Here is a 21,572-nt window from a genome sequence, read left to right as displayed (position 1 = left end):
AGAACTACAGTATTATTGTTATATAAAACACAACTACAATATCATTGTTATATAAAACACAACTACAATATCATTGTTATATAAAACACAACTACAATATCATTATTACATAAACCAAACCTATATTATTTACGCCATTTCATACGTAAGCCTAGCTAGGCTTCGAGTCTGGTTTTATCACCTCTCCAAACACTGTTGCTTAACCTCTCAAACACTTGTACTTAACCACTGTAACATCTATGTGACACTGTCAAAAAAATGGTACAAATAATCCCTCATATGCTAACGCCGACGAAAACGCTCGGAAACTTTCGAAATCGTTAACTTACGAACACAAATTCCCAAAGGGAATGAATTAATTTTCTTTGGACGTTGCTGATAATCAATCCATTTTACCTTGACCAATTTTTTTGTCAATATTTTGTTTCCCCTGACAGATATAATATTAGCAACGCACCAATCAATAATTTATTACAAAAAAGTGATAAATGTATTAGTTTATCATTACTGATATATGCCCATCCTTATCTTTTGTAGTGATGGTACAATGCGATAACAGCTCGTTTGATTATCTATTCTAAATCATGTGTACATACTCAGACGTGGGGGAAAAAATATATATATATACAAACGCTCAGAACACTCACCGCGCTGCCAGAATAAAGGAGATAATGGTGCAGATATCCCAATAAGGTACGTTTTCACGCATACAGCGGGCACAATCCTGCCTGGACACAGGCAGAAGGCCAGCTGGAGTTCATCGCTGCCTCGTCTGAGCCGAAGCCTTGGACGAACCAGTGGCTTCATAAACACTATGGCGGGATGTACGCACGAGGTGGTGTTCTTCGGTCTCTCTGACCCGTACGTTGTCAGCAGATCTATGCGGCCTCTCATGACCCACGTAAGGTGAAGAGAGAACTACGTACGTGCTTCTTTTAACGTTTAGACCGAGTGCTTGTTGTGTGGGAGTCGGTGACTGAGTTTCATAACTTATTCTTTCTTGTCTTCAGTACACAACTTGTCTCTGTATTCTTTTCATAGCAGTAGAACCACTTTGCTTCACTCACATGTTTTTCATCCTGAGAAGAAAACACGGGACACGGATAGTTAAGCGAACACACGGTTACCGTAGAACAATGGTACACCACACACCATGCAACTCATAAACATTCATCGTGTCATAAGTGACCGGTAAACCCTGCCATCTATCGGCGTCCAGTCGAATCGAATATGACGCTTGCTTATTCTTGAGAGTTTCTTGAACTCTTGAGACATCGTAAACTTGCAGATGTTTACCCAAGCCTGAGCTAGGTACCCATTGCATCGACCAACGCCTTGGGGGGGGGGGGGGGTGGATGAACACCTGGGGTGACTGTGGACCGACTGCCGCAAATATTAACAACCAAAACACCCCAACGAGAGTCTGTCAAGACACTGACGGAGGAAATAACTGTTACATACAGTTGTCCCGTGTGGCGCTCCGGACGTCTCGAGTGCTGTGGAATCCTTGGGCACGGCGCTACGATCTTTGGGTATGGTGACGTGACCCCTCGACCTGACCCATGAGGGTCAGGTAAACACTACACCAACGTCGTGCTTGAGGGTCTCGCACTTGAAGGTTGTCGTACTCGACGATCGTACCGTCGTGCTCAAGTGCCGTCGTAGTGTTATACTCCAAAGCCTTACGGTCGTCCTCAAGGGTCGTAACCTTGCACTTAAGGGCCATACTGTCGTCCTCCAAGGATTTGAATTAGGATGAAGCTATTTCTGGCAGCAATTAAACCAAGGCAGAATATTCATGCGCTGACAACTGCCTTTAATTATGCTAATTAAACAGTTACTGCATGATAGCTTGTGGCGGTCACCTACCGAGCCTGGAGAGGATCCCGTGGTCACCTACCGAGCCTGGAGAGGATCCCGTGGTCACCTACCGAGCCTGGAGAGGTTCCAGCGGTCACCTACCGAGCCTGGAGAGGTTCCCGTGGTCACCTACCGAGCCTGGAGAGGTTCCCGTGGTCACCTACCGAGCCTGGAGAGGATCCCGTGGTCACCTATCAAGCCTGGAGAAGTTCCCGTGGTCACCTATCGAGCCTGGAGAGGTTCCCGTGGTCACCTACCGAGCCTGGAGAGGTTTCCGTGGTCACCTACCGAGCCCGGAGAGGTTCCTGTGGTCACCTACCGAGCCTGGAGAGGTTCCCGTGGTCACCTACCGAACCTGGAGAGGTTTCCGTGGTCACCTACCGAGCCTGGAGAGGTTCCTGTGGTCACCTACCGAGCCTGGAGAGGTTCCCGTGGTCACCTACCGAGCCTGGAGAGGTTCCCGTGGTCACCTACCGAACCTGGAGAGGTTCCCGTGGTCACCTACCGAACCTGGAGAGGTTTCCGTGGTCACCTACCGAGCCTGGAGAGGTTCCAGCGGTCACCTACCGAACTTGGTAAGGCTCTAGTTATAACTGTGGATTCTCACTGTTGTCCTTAGTCCCCCGAGATAAAAACCGTAAATCTACAAGTACCGAAATCGAATATTATGAGTTAGATATATGCTACTTATTTCCTACAAATGGAAGAGAGATTCGGAGACGAAGCAGTCAGTTCTACTCATCTTTGCACCTCATACTGCTTCCCCTCACACCTCATAATGGAACTTCAACACACTGCGAGTCTAATATCAATTTCTTATAACCCCTTTCAGAGCCTTGTACTTCACCTCTTACAGAGTACCTTTCTTCCAGTTATACTACACCTCTTTCCCGTTATACTACCCGTTTATGCGTTATACCACATCTTATGTCTGTTATACCACACCGTTTACCTGCCTGCCCCAACCAGAGAGTTACGATCCTCTTGGTCAGTATCGTCTAGACTACAGTGGAGTGTGTGAGTTCAGTCAGTATTGTTCAGAATACAGCTGTACTGTCCATTCACTATCGTCCAGGCCACAATGTTAAGTGTCCAGTCAGTCAGTATCGTCCAGGCTACAGTATTGGTGTCTATCTAAAGCGCAAGAGAATGTGTCCTCAGTATACATTACCATCCTGCTGGGCTGGACTCTATTTTTTTAATCACGATTAATCTTCAACATCAATCCTCATTACGGTCTTATGTGATTACTTTTAATCAATTATTCCATCGGGGATTGGGACGTCCTGGATGCAGACATCAGAGGCAGATCCTTCAAAGGTCAATTTGTCAACCCGGGTGATTGCCTCTGACCTCCGATTTCGCAGACCATTAGCGCAGTTTTGATCTCGTAAATCACCAGAGGAAGTTAATGACCATATCTAGAGGAGGAGAGAGAGAGAGTGGGGAAAGAGCGGTGGATGGATGGTTGGGAGAGAATCAATTAAGATCTTGGCGACTTAATCGCGTTGGTGGGGCAGAAGTTAAATTTTCCTTTTGTCTCGTCGCGCGGGAGTTCATCCGTGAAATAGACAGAGAGAGAGGTAGAGAGAGAGAGAGAGAGAGAGAGAGAGAGAGAGAGAGAGAGAGAGAGAGAGAGAGAGAGAGAGAGAGAGAGAGAGAGAGAGACAGACAGACAGACAGACAGACAGAGACAGAGTATCCTCCATCACCGTAGCCTAGCAAGACACAGTCTTCTCTCCCAACCAGACAGCCAGTAGTGACTCACGGTCTTGCGAGGAACTTTCTCGGACCCAAAGTTGTCTCATTCATATTTCTATTCGCCAAGGACGACAGAGTCTTTCCAATTTGGAAAGCCTTCCTCCCTCCTCCTCCTCCAGAGAGTCCCATCACCACATCCTTTTCCAGACACCAGTATATATTTACCAGCTGACCGAGTGGCTACGTGGACCAGTCACTCCTGAATGCCGTGGTCACCCCTGTTCGAGTCCAGCTCTAGTCTCCCCAGCCGGGAATGGATACCAATTTGCCATGAGTTAAGTCCGAGACGGTGGGAGGCGATACAGGCCGCATCACTCCCTTGTTTGGCGAGGTTAGTAACGGGAGTGTGTTGCGCTATAGCCAACACTGACCGGTCGAAGCCTCAGTCTTCGGAGACGGAGGAAACACAAGTACCGTTCAGTTGCTCGGCTAAGATGAACCATGAAGGCTTTCCCCCGATGGATGTGAACCTCGTGGTACCAACACCTCTGACCATAGATTATATACACACCTGGTGGTGGTGGTACCTGCCATGGAATGAGCAGTTCCTGCTATGGCATGTGTGGTACCTGACATGGAATGAGCAGTTCCTGCTATGGCATGAGTGGAACCTGACATGGGATGAGTAGCATCCTCCGTGGAATGAGTGCTACCTGACATGGAATGCGTGGTGTCTAGCACAGAAGGAGTGGTATGCGCCTAAGTAGTAGGTGGTCCTCCTCCGTGAAGAGCTTTGGAGAATCTTTTTCTCGTGGCCCTTTGACGTCCGCAGAGCAACTGATAAGGTTTGGTATGAGATATGTTGTCCTCTAAACTTCCCCTAGGGTGAAGGAGGACGGGGTAGTGATGAGAGGAACACTAGCCAGAACGAAGAGAAGATCATGGTGTACTGCACTTGTCAACTCCATCCTCCTTTGTTTTACACTGTTTGGTTCTCAAGGCCTAGTCATGTTTGCTCAGTCAACACACCTGGAATTACAATGAAGGCGTAGCGCCCAGGGAACTGTGGCGGTCAACAGACAGACGTATATCGTCTGAGGGTCCAAAACGCAAAAGGGTCGTCGGACAGACGACATCGACCATCGAAGATCACTCAAGACAGAGATCGAGACGTCAATAAACACCAGTTATGTTGACGCTGTGGGAGAGAGGTTGTAAGGAAAAAGGCGTCCAAAGCGACGGCAGGAGGCACTCAACACCGTGTCATAGCAAGGAACTCCTCCTTGTTATTAATTTGCATAATGTATATATGGTAAATCCGTCTGGAAACAGAGGTTTCCTTTGTTGACCTTCGTTGTGAGAGACCCGTCTCCTACGACCATTCTGTTCCGTGTTCTTAACTCTGTCTCTTTCCTGCAACTCGATGTTGTTCTTCAATGCAGGGAGGAACATGTCGAGTATCAGTGAGTTACGGATAATGTATCTAAACTTGTTGATTATCTGCAGGGAGAGGTCAGCGTGTGCGTGTGTGTGTATGTGTGTTTGTGTGTGTATGTGTGTGTGTGTGTGTGTGTGGAGGGGGGGTAAAGTCATGTCCTACTGCGGCAACTGTGTGTCGGTCCCGGGGGCTAGACACGAGAGATTGGTGGTGTGTGTCGTGACTACAGGACACGAGACAGGGGTATATATACATGTATGGTGTTGGCATGTCGTGACGACACAACGCGTTGGCCCAGTCAGGCCTGACCGAATGATTAAGAAGACTCGGGCTGGAGCAAGATAATACTTATCTAAGCAATCAGGATCTCTAGAACTCTACAAAAGAACATGGTAAGTGCTGTGGTTCTGTATCTTGATGGTAATAACCTGAGGGTAATGTTCGTAAGTCTGGTGCCTCTTGTAGTTTGGTCCCCTTCCCTGATGATTGACGGGTTCTGTTGACTGACGGGTCTGTTAACGGGTCCTGTTGACTGACTGATCTATTAGCGGGACCTGTTCACTGACAGGGTCCTGTTGACTGACTGATCTATTGGTGAGTCCTGTTGTCCTGTTGACTAACGGGTCGGTTGCCGGGTCCTCTTGAGTGACTGGTCTGTTAACGGATCCTGTTGATTGCGGCAACAATATATCCTTCATAAGGTGTACATCTCTATGTACACCCCTGAGTCCGGACTGTATGTCCTTTGGCTCAGGTTGAGTCTGTCTTCCAAGTCCGTGGCAGAGGACGAGTCTGTCCTCACTGGTGTTCTCCCTCACTTCACTATACATCAGTGTAGGTCAGTCAGCCACTTGCACATACAGCATCCAATTGTCCGTGGGTTAACAGACATAATATATTCCTCATTACCAACGTAATTCAGCAGTGTCTATCAAATGTCTGAGCATTTCATATAATTAATTTACGCTTTCATGACATCAAATTACATGAAAGTTGGATTAACTTAGGCAAATAATAAAAGAAATATTTCATGACTACACAATGATATGGGGACAGAACTCATATGCGTAGGATGACTATATAATTAATCGTAAAGCAATGGTCATCATTGGTTTATGAAATTGATTATATTGCTCATGGGTATAATACTTTACATAACCGTTACATTTCATAGACAAGCGAGATAGTCTGTGACGTCAATCTCTTACTATAATCCAAAATGGAATCGAAACCTCACTCATTTTTGTTCCCTGTACCAACTGAATGTATTAAGCCACCCCACGTGAAAGCTGCTTAACGATGCAAAATATTAACCCAGATACAAAACTAATGTACGATAAATACACACCTGGCGTAACGGAGTAGCCGTGATGACTCACGAGCATTATACACCCTAAGTAAATAGCGTTGTAAGGTCAGGGTTCAGCTTGGCCGTGGTGGCGAGGGGGTAACTCTCTCTCTCTCTCTGGCCCGTCCAGTTTTGGAGTCGTATATATTTTTAGCTAGCGACTAACACGCAATGCGGCTGGACTGATGAGCCGGCTGCTAGCAAGGGTATCCTGTGAGGCTCCTTCACCCCTGACCTATAATGCTTCGTGGTTCTCCTCTGCGCCCACGTTCGCCAACCTTGATTCTGACTTAATAACGAAGAGATGAAAGACAGATTAAAAGGATTGCGTATAAATACATGGACGGGGGCATACCCAAGTGGTATGCAAGACCCAGGCGATAGATACACGGATTAAACAAATAGACAAAGACATACAACTACTCCCAGTGAGATAGGGAGTCAGGTACAACACTGAGTACACACACACACACACACACACACACACACACACACACACACACACACACACACACACACACAGACGCAAAACAGACAACTACAATATACACATTGATCCAAACACATTAATGGAGAGATAAATTACGTAATATATATCCATATATATATATATATATATATATATATATATATATATATATATATATATATATATATATATATATATATATAAATATATATATATATATATATATATATTTTTTTTTTTGTTTTTTTTTTCATACTATTCGCCATTTCCCGCATTAGCGAGGTAGCGCTAAGAACAGAGGACTGGGCCTTTGAGGGAATATCCTCACCTGGCCCCCTTCTCTGTTCCTTCTTTTGGAAAAAAAAAATAAAAAAAAAAAAAAAACGAGAGGGGAGGATTTCCAGCCCCCCGCTCCCTTCCCTTTTAGTCGCCTTCTACGACACGCAGGGAATACGTGGGAAGTATTCTTTCTCCCCTATCCCCAGGGATATATATATATATATATATATATATATATATATATATATATATATATATATATATATATATATATATATATATATATATATATATATATATATCAGATAACGGGATAAGCATGTTTTCCTAGAATTGTCAACAAACAGTCCAGTGTGGGGAATGATCATGCTTAGCGTAAGCCTGTCAAGACACGCACATATCTTTTTGGGTCTAATTCGCCAGGGAACACAAACAAGATACTTCCATAATACATACACTCTGCGCTGGAACACGCACTCCCACACTTACAAGTATAAAACACACACACACACACACACACACACACACGTATGCAAGTAAACGCAATTGCATAAACAATCATGCACACGCACATATTAATATGTTTTCTTCCCCTCGTCAGAAATAAAAAGATGATCGCCGACAATTTTGAACACCGTAAAATGGAGTCTTCGATCGCTTCTTCATAAGAGAGAGGGTAAAACAGGTGACCTATGACCCGTAAGAAGCAGTCATCTTTGTAACACAGAGCTCTCCTCCAATGGTGTGCGCTCTATACCATCATCATGCATCCTCTGGTCTGCATATGGCATCATGGTGATGTAGAGAATGGAAAATGGTTCAATGACTGGAGGATAAAAATCGCGGGATTTCGTCAGCAACGTTTCCTTAAACAGAGAGGCCCACTTCTGTTAGTCTTGCTAACAGGATTTCAGTAACAGAGTTTTTCAGTTATATAACATTTCTGTACATGCTCACCCGTCGTCATTCTAATAATGCCTGATATTGTAGATCTTTATGGCTCACCTCTGACCTGAAGACAGATATTTATGAGGTTCCACGATCGTAGAACCTTCTTCCCTACTGTAAAACTAGCTACTTACTCAAATACTTCACCGAGATCCCACAGCGCAAGGTGAAAACTGTTACTACCTCCTGCACGTGTTTGCTGGCGGCGTTATGCGCCAGCTTCGTGCGCTGCCAGGCGCATGAGCTGGACACTGCAGCTGGCCCCAGGTGTTCGCTGGCATCACAACAATGAACTTGAGACTTTCAAGTCTTGGTGTTAAATCCACACGATTTTTGACACCAAGATGTCTTTTGAATAGTGCATCCCGTGACTTTGGCTTCATAACGAGTCCTCGAACGCCAGTCATACTACCAAGATCATCATCAAGTCCTGTTTGCTACAGGACTGAAGACGGCTTCCTTTCACCTTCGAGGAACCTGTGTCTTCTTGCTCCTATTAACCCTTCGATATGTCTTGTCCAGCCTCCTCATCAGTCATCCTGCAATTATCTGAAGCCAAAATTAATAAGCGTGGTATATGGGAGAAGAAACAAGGCTTCGAAGAGGAAAGGTGGATACAAAAGAGGCGGCAAACAAGTAGAAGAGGAGGTAATGTGAGAGGTATTACATAAATATCGTTCATTAATTCGGTAACATTACTGTTTCTTAGAGCCACCTGCTCGCGATAGAACTGAAGTTCAGAGTCATTAACAAGACATCAACGAAATCATCGGAAATACAATTCTAACCTAACCTAACCAAAAGTCGTTGGATGTACGAATCGGTAATAACACCATTGATTCATTATTCTTGATTAGGCCATGGTTATATCCACGAAAACTAACTCACGTCTGCTAATTGTTGAAGTTGAGTGATGTGACTGGAATTTTTTCTCACTTGATTTGTTATTGGGACTGGGTTTTGCTCCAACACACACAACTTTTAAGTTCTCATTGTGAAATAGGTAGGGTTTTGAATCTCAGAGAAATAATGGGTGGTAGAAGCACTCTGTATTAGCAGATTTTAGAGTGTAGGGAATCAAATGGTGCCACTTTCATCAAATTCTGTTAACAAACAGTGATTTGTTTTTTAATGTCCTGTTGATGACTGTTGACATACCACCACCTTGGTGCTTGTTTGGACTCTGTAGGGCTATAAGTGGTTTGTAATTAGATTTACGAACCAATTGAATGGCTTCTACACAAGAAAACTTACCTTTGGGTCTAAAGTGGATAAATTCAAATATTGATGCATGATGCTAAGTGGAATATATTTATATGTTAATGATGGACTTTAACTATTAATATGAACATGTCCTCTATAGTATTAAAACAAGGATCATATATATATATATATATATATATATATATATATATATATATATATATATATATATATATATTTTTTTTTTTTTTTTATACTTTGTCGCTGTCTCCCGCGTTTGCGAGGTAGCGCAAGGAAACAGACGAAAGAAATGGCCCAACCCCCCCCCCCCATACACATGTATATACATCCGTCCACACACGCAAATATACATACCTACACAGCTTTCCATGGTTTACCCCAGACGCTTCACATGCCTTGATTCAATCCACTGACAGCACGTCAACCCCGGTATACCACATCGCTCCAATTCACTCTATTCCTTGCCCTCCTTTCACCCTCCTCCATGTTCAGGCCCCGATCACACAAAATCTTTTTCACTCCATCTTTCCACCTCCAATTTGGTCTCCCTCTTCTCCTTGTTCCCTCCACCTCCGACACATATATCCTCTTGGTCAATCTTTCCTCACTCATCCTCTCCATGTGCCCAAACCACTTCAAAACACCCTCTTCTGCTCTCTCAACCACGCTCTTTTTATTTCCATACATCTCTCTTACCCTTACGTTACTCACTCGATCAAACCACCTCACACCACACATTGTCCTCAAACATCTCATTTCCAGCACATCCATTCTCCTGCGCACAACTCTATCCATAGCCCACGCCTCGCAACCATACAACATTGTTGGAACCACTATTCCTTCAAACATACCCATTTTTGCTTTCCGAGATAATGTTCTCGACTTCCACACATTCTTCAAGGCCCCCAGAATTTTCGCCCCCTCCCCCACCCTATGATCCACTTCCGCTTCCATGGTTCCATCCGCTGCCAGATCCACTCCCAGATATCTAAAACACTTCACTTCCTCCAGTTTTTCTCCATTCAATATATATATATATATATATATATATATATATATATATATATATATATATATATATATATATTTGAAGTATAATAATGATATATACACATAAATATCCATGGTAGCGCAAGGCAACAGACGAAAGAATGGCCTAACCCACCCACGTACACATGCATATACATAAAACACCCACACACGCACATATACATACCTATACATTTCAGCGTATGCATACATATACATACACAGACATGTACATATATACACATGTACATATTCATACTTGTTGCCTTCATCCATTCCCGTCGCCACCCCGCCACACATGGAACAGCACCCGCCTCCCCCCCGCATGCATGTGAGGTAGCGCTAGGAAAATACAACAAAGACCACATTCGTTCACGCTCAGTCTCTACCTGTCATGTGTAATGCACCGAAACCACAGCTCCCTTTCCACATCCAGGCTCCACAAAATTTTCCATGGTGTACCCCAGACGCTTCACATGCCCTGGTTCAATCCATTGACCGCACGTCAACCCTGGTATACCACATCATTCCAATTCACTCTATTCCTTGCACGCCTTTCGCCCTCCTGTATGTTCTGGCCCTGATTACTCAAAATCTTTTTCACTCCATCTTTCCACCTCCAGTTTGGTCTCCCACTTCTCCTCATTCCCTCTATTTCTGACACATATATCCTCTTTGTCAATCTTTCCTCACTCATTCTCTCCATGTGACCAAACCATTTTTATACATTATTATTATTAGTGAACATCTCATTTTCCCAGTCCCAATTAACCATACCTTTAAGAGTTGTTTGGCTTTGAAAAAAAATTATGTGACTGAAAATTGAAAAAGTTTACCTTCTGAAATTACTGTTTACTGTGACATGAACTATTCCAGAAAAATGCAGCAGATCATAAACCTAGATCATGCATGTCTTTTTCTTGGACTACTACGTGAAATTCAAGGCATAAGTATATTTCAGCAAGTAAAGGTAGACACAAAAATGGACCGTAAGTTTTGCTTGGCATATGAAGGTAAGAGTTAAAATTTTTCATTTATGTCAAGTTTAAGGTAAGAGTCTAAAGTCTGGTTTAACTCTGCATTGCTGTTAGCTCATGCTATTGAATGAATTTTGTCAGCAGCACTAGTGCAGGATGTAGAGAATACAGTAACATATGTGGAGCATTATATCTTAAATATTGATTTATATGAAATAAGATAGTAATGAGGGTTAAGTGTATCAAGGGGAAATGTAAGGATGATCCGTATGAGGTAAAATGGTAGGTCTAGATTAGTTATATATTGCTGTTAACTTTGGATGTTGAGTTTGTTCTGCAATGGTAAGATGATGTTTAGTTAATATCTTAACAGTTGCAGAGCATTATATTTTACTTAATGACATTCAATGAGGCTTTAGTAGTGTATCATGGAAAATATGTGGTTAATTCAGTGAAAGTAGGTAATACACTTGTAAAAGTAGAAAATATGAAAACCTCACCTAACTTAAACGGCATTTATGATTTACCGTACGTTTCAATATTCTAGTTAAAATACACCAGTCACACCCATGATTGAGCACCATGAAAATGGCACTGTATTTCAACAAATGCATAGACAACACAGCAAGTGGTCATGTGATCCTCAGTGGCAGGGGGATTTAATGTTGGAATATTTCTACCATCATTCCAACAACAAGGTGAGGTTTTTCAAGTTTTGCTGTGATTTTACAAGTGTAATACTTACTAACAAGGGACATTTGCATATAAAATTATATTTTGTTGCTGTCTCCCGCGTAAGTGAGGTAGCGCAAGGAAACACATGAAAGATGGCCCTTGTACAGATATACACATTTACATATACACACATATACATATTCATACTTGCTTGCCTTCATCCATTCCCAGTGCTACCCTGCCCCACAGGAAACAGCATCTCTACCCCCTGCTTCAGCAAGGTAGCGTCAGGAAAATGGTCAAAAAAGGGCCACATTCATTCAAGCTCAGTCTCTAGCTGTCATGTGTATCGCACCAAAACCCCTGCTCCCTATCCACATCCAGGCCCCACAGATCTTTCCATGGTTTACCCCAGATGCTTCAAATGCCCTGGTTCAGTCCATTGACAGCACATTGACCCCAATATACCACATTGTTCCAATTCACTTATTCCTTGCACTCCTCTCACCCTCCTGTATGCTCAGGACCCGATTGCTCAAAATCTTTTTCACTTCATCCTTCCACCTCCAGTTTGGTTTCCTGCTTCTCCTTGTTCTCTCCACCTCTGGCACATATATCCTCTTTGTCAACCTTTCCTCACTCATTCTCTCCGTCTGTCCAAACCATTTCAATACACCCTCTTCTGCTCTCTCAACCACACACTTTTTATTTCCATATATCTATCTTACCCTTTCATTGCTTACTCGATCAAACCACCTCGCACCACATATTGTCCTCAAACATTTCATTTCCAGTACATCCACTGTTCTCTGTACAACCCTATCTATAGCCCATGCCTCACAACCATACAATATTGTTAGAACTACTTTTCCTTCAAACATACCCAGTTTTGCTCTCCAAGATAGTGTTCTCTCTTACATACATTCTTCATCACTCCCACTACCTTTGACCTCTCCCCACCTTTTGACTCACTTCTGCTTCCTTGGTTCCACTTGCTGCTAAGTCCACTCCTAGACATCTATCACACTTCACTTCCTCCAATTTTTCTCCATTCAAACTAACATCCCAATTAACTTTTCCCTCAACCTTACTGAACCTAATAACCTTGCTCTTCTTCACATACTCTCAACTTTCTCCTTTCACTCACTTTTCCAAACTCGGTCACCAACTTCTGCAGTTTCTCACTCGAATCAGCCACCAGTGCTGTATCATCAGTGAGCAACAACTGACTCACTTCCCAGGCCCTCTCATCCCTAGCAGACTGCATACTTGCCCCTCTCCAAAACTCTTGCATTTACGTCCCTTACTACCCCATCCATAAACATATGAGTGGACGGGGCCATTCTTCTTCTGTTTCCTGGCGCTACCTTGCTGACGCAGAAAGCAGTGATAAAGTATGAATATATATAAATGAATATAAATAAATAATAGGTAATGTATTATGTTGTATTTTTTCTCCACAGTTTACTGATGAAGATGACAGTGATTATGGTGATGATTTTGAGTTAGAATCAGGATCAGGTTTCCGTGATGTGAGGATAAAAGTACCCTCTTTACGAATGGATGCCATTCTTAAGGCAGGGCTTAACATGTCTCGGAAGTAAGTTTTGGATCTTTTATCTCTTGGGAATCTTAATTATCAGAATTAACGAGAAAACATTTTGGTACAACAAAATCTTCATGCCTTAATAGAAAGTGTCACCATTAACATCCTTATTTCAGATGGTTGGGATTTCATGTAGATAATGAATTATTCTAATTTTTCAGTAAGGTGGAGACAGCATTCTATGCAAGTAAAATTCGCATTAATGGAGACAAGGTTCTTAAAAAGAGTAATCAGGTATGAGTATTATTTTTTCAGCTTATTTTATGTTAGTTAAATTGTTACTCTGTGTACAGAGATCACCTGCTTCCCGTTGTTTTTCCCTCACCACACTTCCGGGCATTTCATAGTCATTCCCTCTCTATTCTTATGGTATTCAGTACATACTTCTTTGCCCTGTTTTTGTTTCAGCATCTTTGAATAAAATTCGTATGATGAATATCCACTTCACAATTATAACCCTCCAGAAATCCAGTCTTCTTTCATCACCCAGCTATATTACTTTAGATTATCTTAGAAATTTTCTTGCACATTCTTTACTTTTTATCTTTTATCCATTGGCATTTTTTTTTTTTTTTTTTTTTTTTTTTTTTTTTGCATATGCTGACTCTGGTTTGTCACCTGTATAATTTATAGTCTAGATGTTCCTGTTCTCTTTTGACCTTATTTTCCTTCCTCATCTTCTTAATTTTGTTTCAGATTGTATTTTGATGTTATTATCCTCATCTGTTCCATTTCAATGTTTTCTAGAATTTTATTGGTGCCAACAGGACAAACATTTTTATCTTTTAGAAAGGTTATTGCCTCCACTTAGGTGATTCTTATGCCTCTTCTGAACATAACAAAGGTTATTGATGCAAGGATGGTGGCATATGTCTGTGTCTTCCTCAAAACCATATATACATCCATTCCTTTGTTTGGCCATTCATGTTTCAAGGCCACTCTGGCAAGGAACTAGGGATATCTGACCAGAACTCTCTTCCCTTCGTTTCATGTATGCTAATCTGAAGCACCTTCTTTTCCATAGGGTGTGTCGTTATCTTTTTCCACAGATAAGTCTTTCTGATCTTTGGCCAAAGCTTTTACTAACAGTTTATTCATTCTACCTTTCATTCTCATCTCCATGATGCTGTTTCTTTTACTCTCTTATGTTTTATCTCTACTTTGGATAACTCCAACATTCATGCATATGCCAATGCACTTCCCACTTATCAGGAGCTCCCATTTTGCAGTAGTCACATTCCTAGAAAACTTACAGCTCAGCAATCTATCATTAAATGAACACTTGAAACCAATTAAAAAATTATCATTTATGTATTTCTCTTTTCCCTTTTTTTTTCCTTTCAGTTCCATTTTAGAATATTAGAATCACGTTAGCTGTTTACAATTTATTTTCCTCATAAATTAATTTGCTTTATACTTTAATGTACGTATCTGTTTATTTACACTTTCACTTTTCTTTTTTACAGGTACATGAAGGAGATGAATTGGATGTAGTCCAGAACGTATCCAGCGTAAATCCAGACCTCTTGAATATTTCTCGTATTGTTCTCTTAAGGGTAGGAAAGTATGATGAGGATTCAGATAAGTTTGAGATCAAGCTTCGTAAATATCCACAGTTATTAGTTCCAAAGTATGGTGGTTTTCCAAGTGAAGAGGATGATCCCAATGTACCTCACTGAAATCTTTTCTTAAATTCTTGTTAAAAGTGGATTTCTTGGGCTTGTTGTCAGAAGTATCAGATGAGTTGTGAAAAATATCATATGAACAACTAATAATTTGATTAATAGATAGCAAAGTTAGTATTTAATTTACTTCATTGTTCATAAATGTAAAGAAATATACAATGAACATATTTTGTAAAATACTTGTACTTTTTAAGTAATTCATTCTCTTCTTTTACCTGTTATACTGTGTAAGATGGCCAAGAAAAATCTGACATTTTCATGCTAGGAACTGACGTCCTTAGGTAGCTACAAAAGGCCTATAATTGGTATCTTTGAAATCATTGCTCACCAGGAGCTAGCATTTCTGAAAAGAGACTGCTGTGAGTTGCCCCACCTAATGAAACTGATCCTCTAAACAGCACATTAGATATTGAATACATCGTCTGTTAGTGAAGGTTTAATTGCCAATTTCCAATTCAAGAATCCAGTGACTTTTTCAATGCCTGATATGCCTGATCCTGTGCCTGAATGACCTCGAGCAGAAACAGTTGGACCATACTTTGAAAGAAAAGGTTATCTTGGAGGAAGAGAGGGTAAATGCCTCTATTCCCATATCAATTACCTCAGTGTGTTTGGTGGAGACAGAAGCATCAACACAGACTGCAATTTACCCTAGAAATGTCAAAAGAATTTTTCTAAGTTATTCCATTCTTCCAGTCACCTTTGTTGAGGTGCCAAACTTTACATTTAGAAGGGGCTACTGGAGGGATAGGTGTCATCAAAATAAATACATTTATAAGCGTGTGGTCATATGAACCAATTAGGGGTGAGATTGTGTAGTTACAGCATGAAGGATCAGAGGTGAAAAAAGAGATCCAGAATATTAGAAAGGTGGCCATAGTGTTCAGGAATATGAGTAGGATGGGAGATAATTTGTTCTAGCCCATTGAGAATGGAGAGCATGAGGCATCAATCCCCACCACCTGTACAGGAGGAATTTCATAATTCCCTATGTGTGAGTGACAGGATGCCACAGTCTCACGGTAGAAGTTTAGAAAGAAAGATACAAAGTTTGCAGAATTAGGGAGCAGTAGGTGAAAGAAATAAGTGTGGTAGTTGGGAGACAGACCTTGAGCCAGGTAACATTAAAGTTTGGAAACTCAAGTACCTCAATGCATGCAACAGGTGTGTTGATGCTGGAATAAGCACAGAAACCAACACTGAACTGGAATCAGTCAGTGATTATAGTTGGATATGAAAAAGAAGCTAGTGAGAACATCATTAGACAATTGGGTCTCAGGGAGAAGTAAGATATAGATATATAGAAGTACTAAACAGATTGTGTTCAGAAGTGAGGCTACTAGAGAGACCACAGATGTTGGTATAATGGACAGAAAAAGGTCTGTTAGAAGGAAAGGTATTGGGAGTAATGATTTCAGGCTCCTAAGATACAAAAGTCATATGTTTATGATGAAGAGTGATGGAATTATGGAATGATCAAAGATGGTAAATTTAAAATGGGAAAAATTTTGATTTTGGAGGCATTAAATTGTCATTTGCCACACTGGAAAATCATATTTCTGACTCACTTAGAAAGGCAAAGAATGTATTTAGATACTTGCCTCAGATTTACCCAGTGCTTGACCTCTGGAGATTTAAATTTTTTTTTTGAGACTTTTCTGGCTTATGCATATGGGGCATCCTAAATGCCTGATTCTAAATTTATCTCAGTTGCAGCAACTTCCTTCACCTGTGACAGTACAAGTCCATCTTTGTTCGCTGTTTCTTTGTGATATTCATAGAGTTCATTCTTCACATGAACAGGCTAACAACGAAAACCTAATTTCATAGTTGCATGGATGAGGTCTATAATTAACAGGGTACTCTATACTAAGTCTAACTGTGGGGTTAGCATAACATCCAAATCATATGAGTTTTATCAGAAATTTTTTGAAATCACTGCATTTCTGACAATATCCTTGGAATTTTGATATCCAGATATCTGTTGGAAAGTAGGTCAAGTAAAGGCTTAACCAGTTATTCTTTAAGAAGTGTATTAAAATGTTATTTCACTTAAAGGCTAATAATGTTATTAATGCATATTAACATGTTTGTTTGAGTGCAGTTGCAGAGTTAATATTACAGGATATATAAACTACAAATAGTTGCTGAAAAGTTTTATATATAAACTATGTATAAAACTACAAGTATAAAACTTAATGAAGAGACTTGACATAAAAGTTCAAAAAGCTGTAAACAGTGAGATTATATATCGTCACATTTGTGAGAGGGCACAGAATTTGATTCTATGTAAAATTAATTCTTTACTCCCTCAGAAGAGTTTTGACACAAATTTTTACCACAACTATACACCTCAAGAGTATCGGCAAACTTTGCAAAAATTTGTGCAGTTTGAACAAATATGGTCTGGAGAAGTTTGCTATTTTGTAAAAGATTTTGTACATTTTCTCTTCCACAGGCCTTCATACACACACAATTAAAATGCTTTCCTTTGTAATCTATATTTACAATAGTTATTCATTTGTTTCCTGGCACTACCTCGCTGATGCGGGAAATTGCAACTGAGTATAATATATATATATATATATATATATATATTTCATACTATTCGCCATTTCCCGCGTTAGCGAGGTAGCGTTAAGAACAGAGGACTGAGCCTTTGAGGGAATATCCTCACTTGGCCCCCTTCTCTGTTACTTCTTTTGGAAAATTAAAAATGAGAGGGGAGGATTTCCAGCACCCCGCTCCCTTCCCTTTTAGTCGCCTTCTAAGACACGCAGGCAATACGTGGGAAGTATTCTTTCTCCCCTATCCCCAGGGATAATCCATAAATATACTCGTCATAAACCTCTTGTCCACAAGATGCAAAACCATTCCCACGATATAATATGAACTTGTGTCTCCCTATATGTATATGAGGCCAACTCCTTTAAACAGCAAAGTTTTGTAAATTGTTCACCTAAAACTCAGTTCCAGATATATCTTATTCTTTTAAAGCAACACGTCTGATGTTGACATAACATTTCAAAGATCTAAATCTATAGATACAATATATATATATATATATATATATGAATAAGAGCAAGGTTATTAGGTACAGTAGGGTTGAGGGTCAAGTCAATTGGGAGGTAAGTTTGAATGGAGAAAAACTGGAGGAAGTAAAGTGTTTTAGATATCTGGGAGTGGATCTGGCAGCGGATGGAACCATGGAAGCGGAAGTAAATCATAGGGTGGGGGAGGGGGCGAAAATCCTGGGAGCCTTGAAGAATGTGTGGAAGTCGAGAACATTATCTCCGAAAGCAAAAATGGCTAAGTTTGCAGGAATAGTGGTTCCAACAATGTTGTATGGTTGCGAGGCGTGGGCTATGGATAGAGTTGTGCGCAGGAGGGTGGATGTGCTGGAAATGAGATGTTTGAGGACAATATGTGTTTGGTGGTTTGATCGAGTAAGTAATGTAAGGGTAAGAGAGATGTGTGGAAATAAAAAGAGCGTGGTTGAGAGAGCAGAAGAGGGTGTTTTGAAATGGTTTGGGCACATGGAGAGAATGAGTGAGGAAAGATTGACCAAGAGGATATATGTGTCGGAGGTGGAGGGAACGAGGAGAAGTGGGAGACCAAATTGGAGGTGGAAAGATGGAGTGAAAAAGATTTTGAGTGATCGGGGCCTGAACATGCAGGAAGGTGAAAGGCGAGCAAGGAATAGAGTGAATTGGATCGATGTGGTATACCGGGGTCGACGTGCTATCAATGGATTGAATCAGGGCACGTGAAGCGTCTGGGGTAAACCATGGAAAGTTGTGTGGGGCCTGGATGTGGAAAGGGAGCTGTGGTTTCGGGCATTATTGCATGGCAGCTGGAGACTGAGTGTGTGTGGGGGTGGGTTGGGCCATTTCTTTTGTCTGTTTCCTTGCGCTACCTCGCAGGCGCGGGAGACAGCGACAAAGCAAAATAAAATAATAAAAAAATATATATATATTTCTTTTCTTTCATGCTATTCGCCATTTCCCGTGTTAGCATTAAGAACAGAGGGCTAGGCCTTTAAGGGAATATCCCCCACCCAGCCCCCCCTCTCTGTTCCTTCTTTTGGAAAATTGAAAAAAAAAAAAAAAAAAAAAAAAAAAAAAAAAAACGAGATGGGAGGACTTCCAGCCACCCGCTCCCTCCCCTTTTAGTCACCTTCTACGACACGCAGGGAATACATGGGAAGTATTCTTTCTTCCCTATCCCTATGTACATATATATATATATATATATATATATATATATATATATATATCTTTTTCTTTCTTTCAAACTATTCGCCATTTCCCGCATTAGCGAGGTAGCGTTAAGAACAGAGGACTGGGCCTTGAGGGAATACCCTCACCTGGCCCAATTCTCTGTTCCTTCTTTTGGAAAACTAAAAAAAAAACGAGAGGGGAGGATTTCCAGCCCCCCGCTCCCTCCCCTTTTAGTCGCCTTCTACGACACGCAGGGAATACGTGGGAAGTATTCTTTCTCCCCTATCCCCAGGGATATATATATATATATATATATATATATATATATATATATATATATATATATATATATATATATATATATATTTAATACATATTCACCATTTCCTGCATTTGCGAGGGAGCACTGAGAACAGAGGACTAAGTCTTAGAGGAAATATCCTTACTTGGCCCCCTTCTCTGTTCAATTTTTTGGAAAAGTTATACAATTCCAGGACCCCTTTTATGGGACTCGAGCAGCTTCTGGGCTGCACTCTAATCAACACAGAAATGATGAACTCTATGGTGAGAAATTCCTAGAAGACCCAGCACTTTTTCCATCTGCTGACAATGATAAAACCACACAAAGTAACTCCTCACTTGTAATGTAACTGTAAACAGGTGGAGTCTGATAACATATATCTATCCATATATCTATATCTCTGATGCCTAATCCCTTTGGGAACTCCCTTAGGGGATGGCCATGGCATATCCATAACTGCTGAACTCCAGTGCCACTTCTTAGACTAACACCTCATCCTTAACAGACCACTAGCAGAGGACAACTCTAGTACATTTTTTTCAGAGGCTCTTACCTAATATTTCAACCTACTACTTCTACCTAATACCTATTCCTATTCATTAAAATGTTTCGACCCAATGCAATAGGTAACATGGATATGTTGTATTTATTATTATTATTATTATTATTAACAGTAACAGAAGTAGTATTCTATAATAATAATAATAATTTTTTTTTTCATACTATTCGCCATTTCCCGCGTCAGCAAGGTAGCGTTAAGAACAAAGGACTGGGCCTTTGAGGGAATATCCTCACCTGGCCCCCTTCTCTGCTCCTTCTTTTGGAAAATTAGAAAAAAAAGAGAGAGGGGAGGATTTCCAGCAAGATGAAGAGAGTATTCTGAATGGTGTTTGGAACATGGATGTATGGAGCAAAAGAGAAAGGCATGGTGAACACAGATAGGAGGTGAAAGCCTTGCAATAAAAAAGGAGCAGAGTGGATGATGTGCATCTGAATGGTTCAAATAGGATTTCCTATATATGTATCACTTAAGGTGAGTGGTAGAGGACTAGTGTAATGCATGTATATTACATTAACCCCTCGATTTAATGGTAAGGGGGTGTCTGTTAATGCCGAACGTCCATTATATCAAGAATGTAACCTATGAGCCATTTTTTAATACAATGCACTGTTCACAAGCTTTTTAACTCCTATGTCATTTGATGCCATTTTGAATTCTCTGTATACAACCTGACCACACAGCAGCTTGAGGCAAACTGAGACTGAAGTAGAGTATACCTCACACTACCAAAAACAAGTAAGATATGAAATGCACATGGTATGGCATTTGATATTTTTAAATATTCTTTATTTCTTAAATTATTATAAATTAATGTATTTTTATTCACCCTGTCCGTTAAATCTGAAATCCGTTAATTCGAGGGTTTACTGTACTATAATACTGAAGCAAGGGGAAACGTGAAAGCTTAAATTACAGATAAGAGTATGCTGAGTATGAACGGTAAGTTGAATGGAAGAGTAATGACTGCCAATGTGATGACATGCACAGAGCATTGGATTGGTGAGAGCAATGTAAGTGAAGAATTTGTGTGAAAAATATTTAGAAAAAGAAAGGGATTTGTATGTGGCACTTATGGATCTAGAAAAAGTGTATGGTGAGGATAACAGAGATGCTTTGTTAAGACGCTACAAATATATGGCATGGGAGGAAAGCTACTACAACCAGTGATGACTTTCTATCCATAGAGTAAGGCAAGTGTGTGTGTTGGAGAGCATGGTGAGTGATTTCTGGTGAAGGTGGGTCTACCTCTA

At 40.9% G+C, this 21,572-nt stretch overlaps 1 protein-coding gene across 3 annotated transcripts; it reads left to right on the top strand.

The window, feature by feature from the left end:
* Positions 1-8,321: 8,321 nt before the first annotated feature.
* LOC139749030 (mitochondrial transcription rescue factor 1) lies at positions 8,322-19,728 on the top strand. Of its 3 annotated transcripts, none has more exons than XM_071662422.1 (5): positions 8,557-8,691; positions 11,821-11,971; positions 13,412-13,548; positions 13,716-13,788; positions 15,021-19,728. In XM_071662422.1, exons 2-5 carry the CDS (start codon positions 11,843-11,845, stop codon positions 15,231-15,233), a joined length of 552 nt encoding a protein of 183 aa, XP_071518523.1. In that variant the 5' UTR covers positions 8,557-8,691; positions 11,821-11,842; the 3' UTR covers positions 15,234-19,728. The 3 variants fall into 3 exon arrangements, with proteins under 3 accessions (XP_071518521.1, XP_071518523.1, XP_071518524.1); XM_071662423.1 differs by having other exon boundaries at positions 8,589-8,703; XM_071662420.1 differs by lacking the exon at positions 11,821-11,971 and having other exon boundaries at positions 8,322-8,691; positions 15,021-19,716.
* The last annotated feature ends 1,844 nt before the right edge of the window (positions 19,729-21,572 follow it).

This window comes from Panulirus ornatus, chromosome 6 (assembly GCF_036320965.1).
Source record: "Panulirus ornatus isolate Po-2019 chromosome 6, ASM3632096v1, whole genome shotgun sequence".
Lineage (NCBI taxonomy): Eukaryota > Metazoa > Arthropoda > Malacostraca > Decapoda > Palinuridae > Panulirus > Panulirus ornatus.
Note: the sequence above shows the minus strand (reverse complement) of the source record. Positions and strands in the feature narration are given on the sequence as shown.

What these genes read in the sequence shown, in the direction of transcription:
- LOC139749030 (XM_071662420.1), top strand. Translation starts at nt 8,332, where the DNA reads ATGAACTTGAGACTTTCAAGTCTTGGTGTTAAATCCACACGATTTTTG. An exon ending in GCAAACAAGTAGAAGAGGAG is followed by an intron (nt 8,692 to 13,411) that starts GTAATGTGAGAG and finishes TTTTCTCCACAG; the next exon opens with TTTACTGATGAAGATGACAG. An exon ending in TTCTTAAAAAGAGTAATCAG is followed by an intron (nt 13,789 to 15,020) that starts GTATGAGTATTA and finishes TCTTTTTTACAG; the next exon opens with GTACATGAAGGAGATGAATT.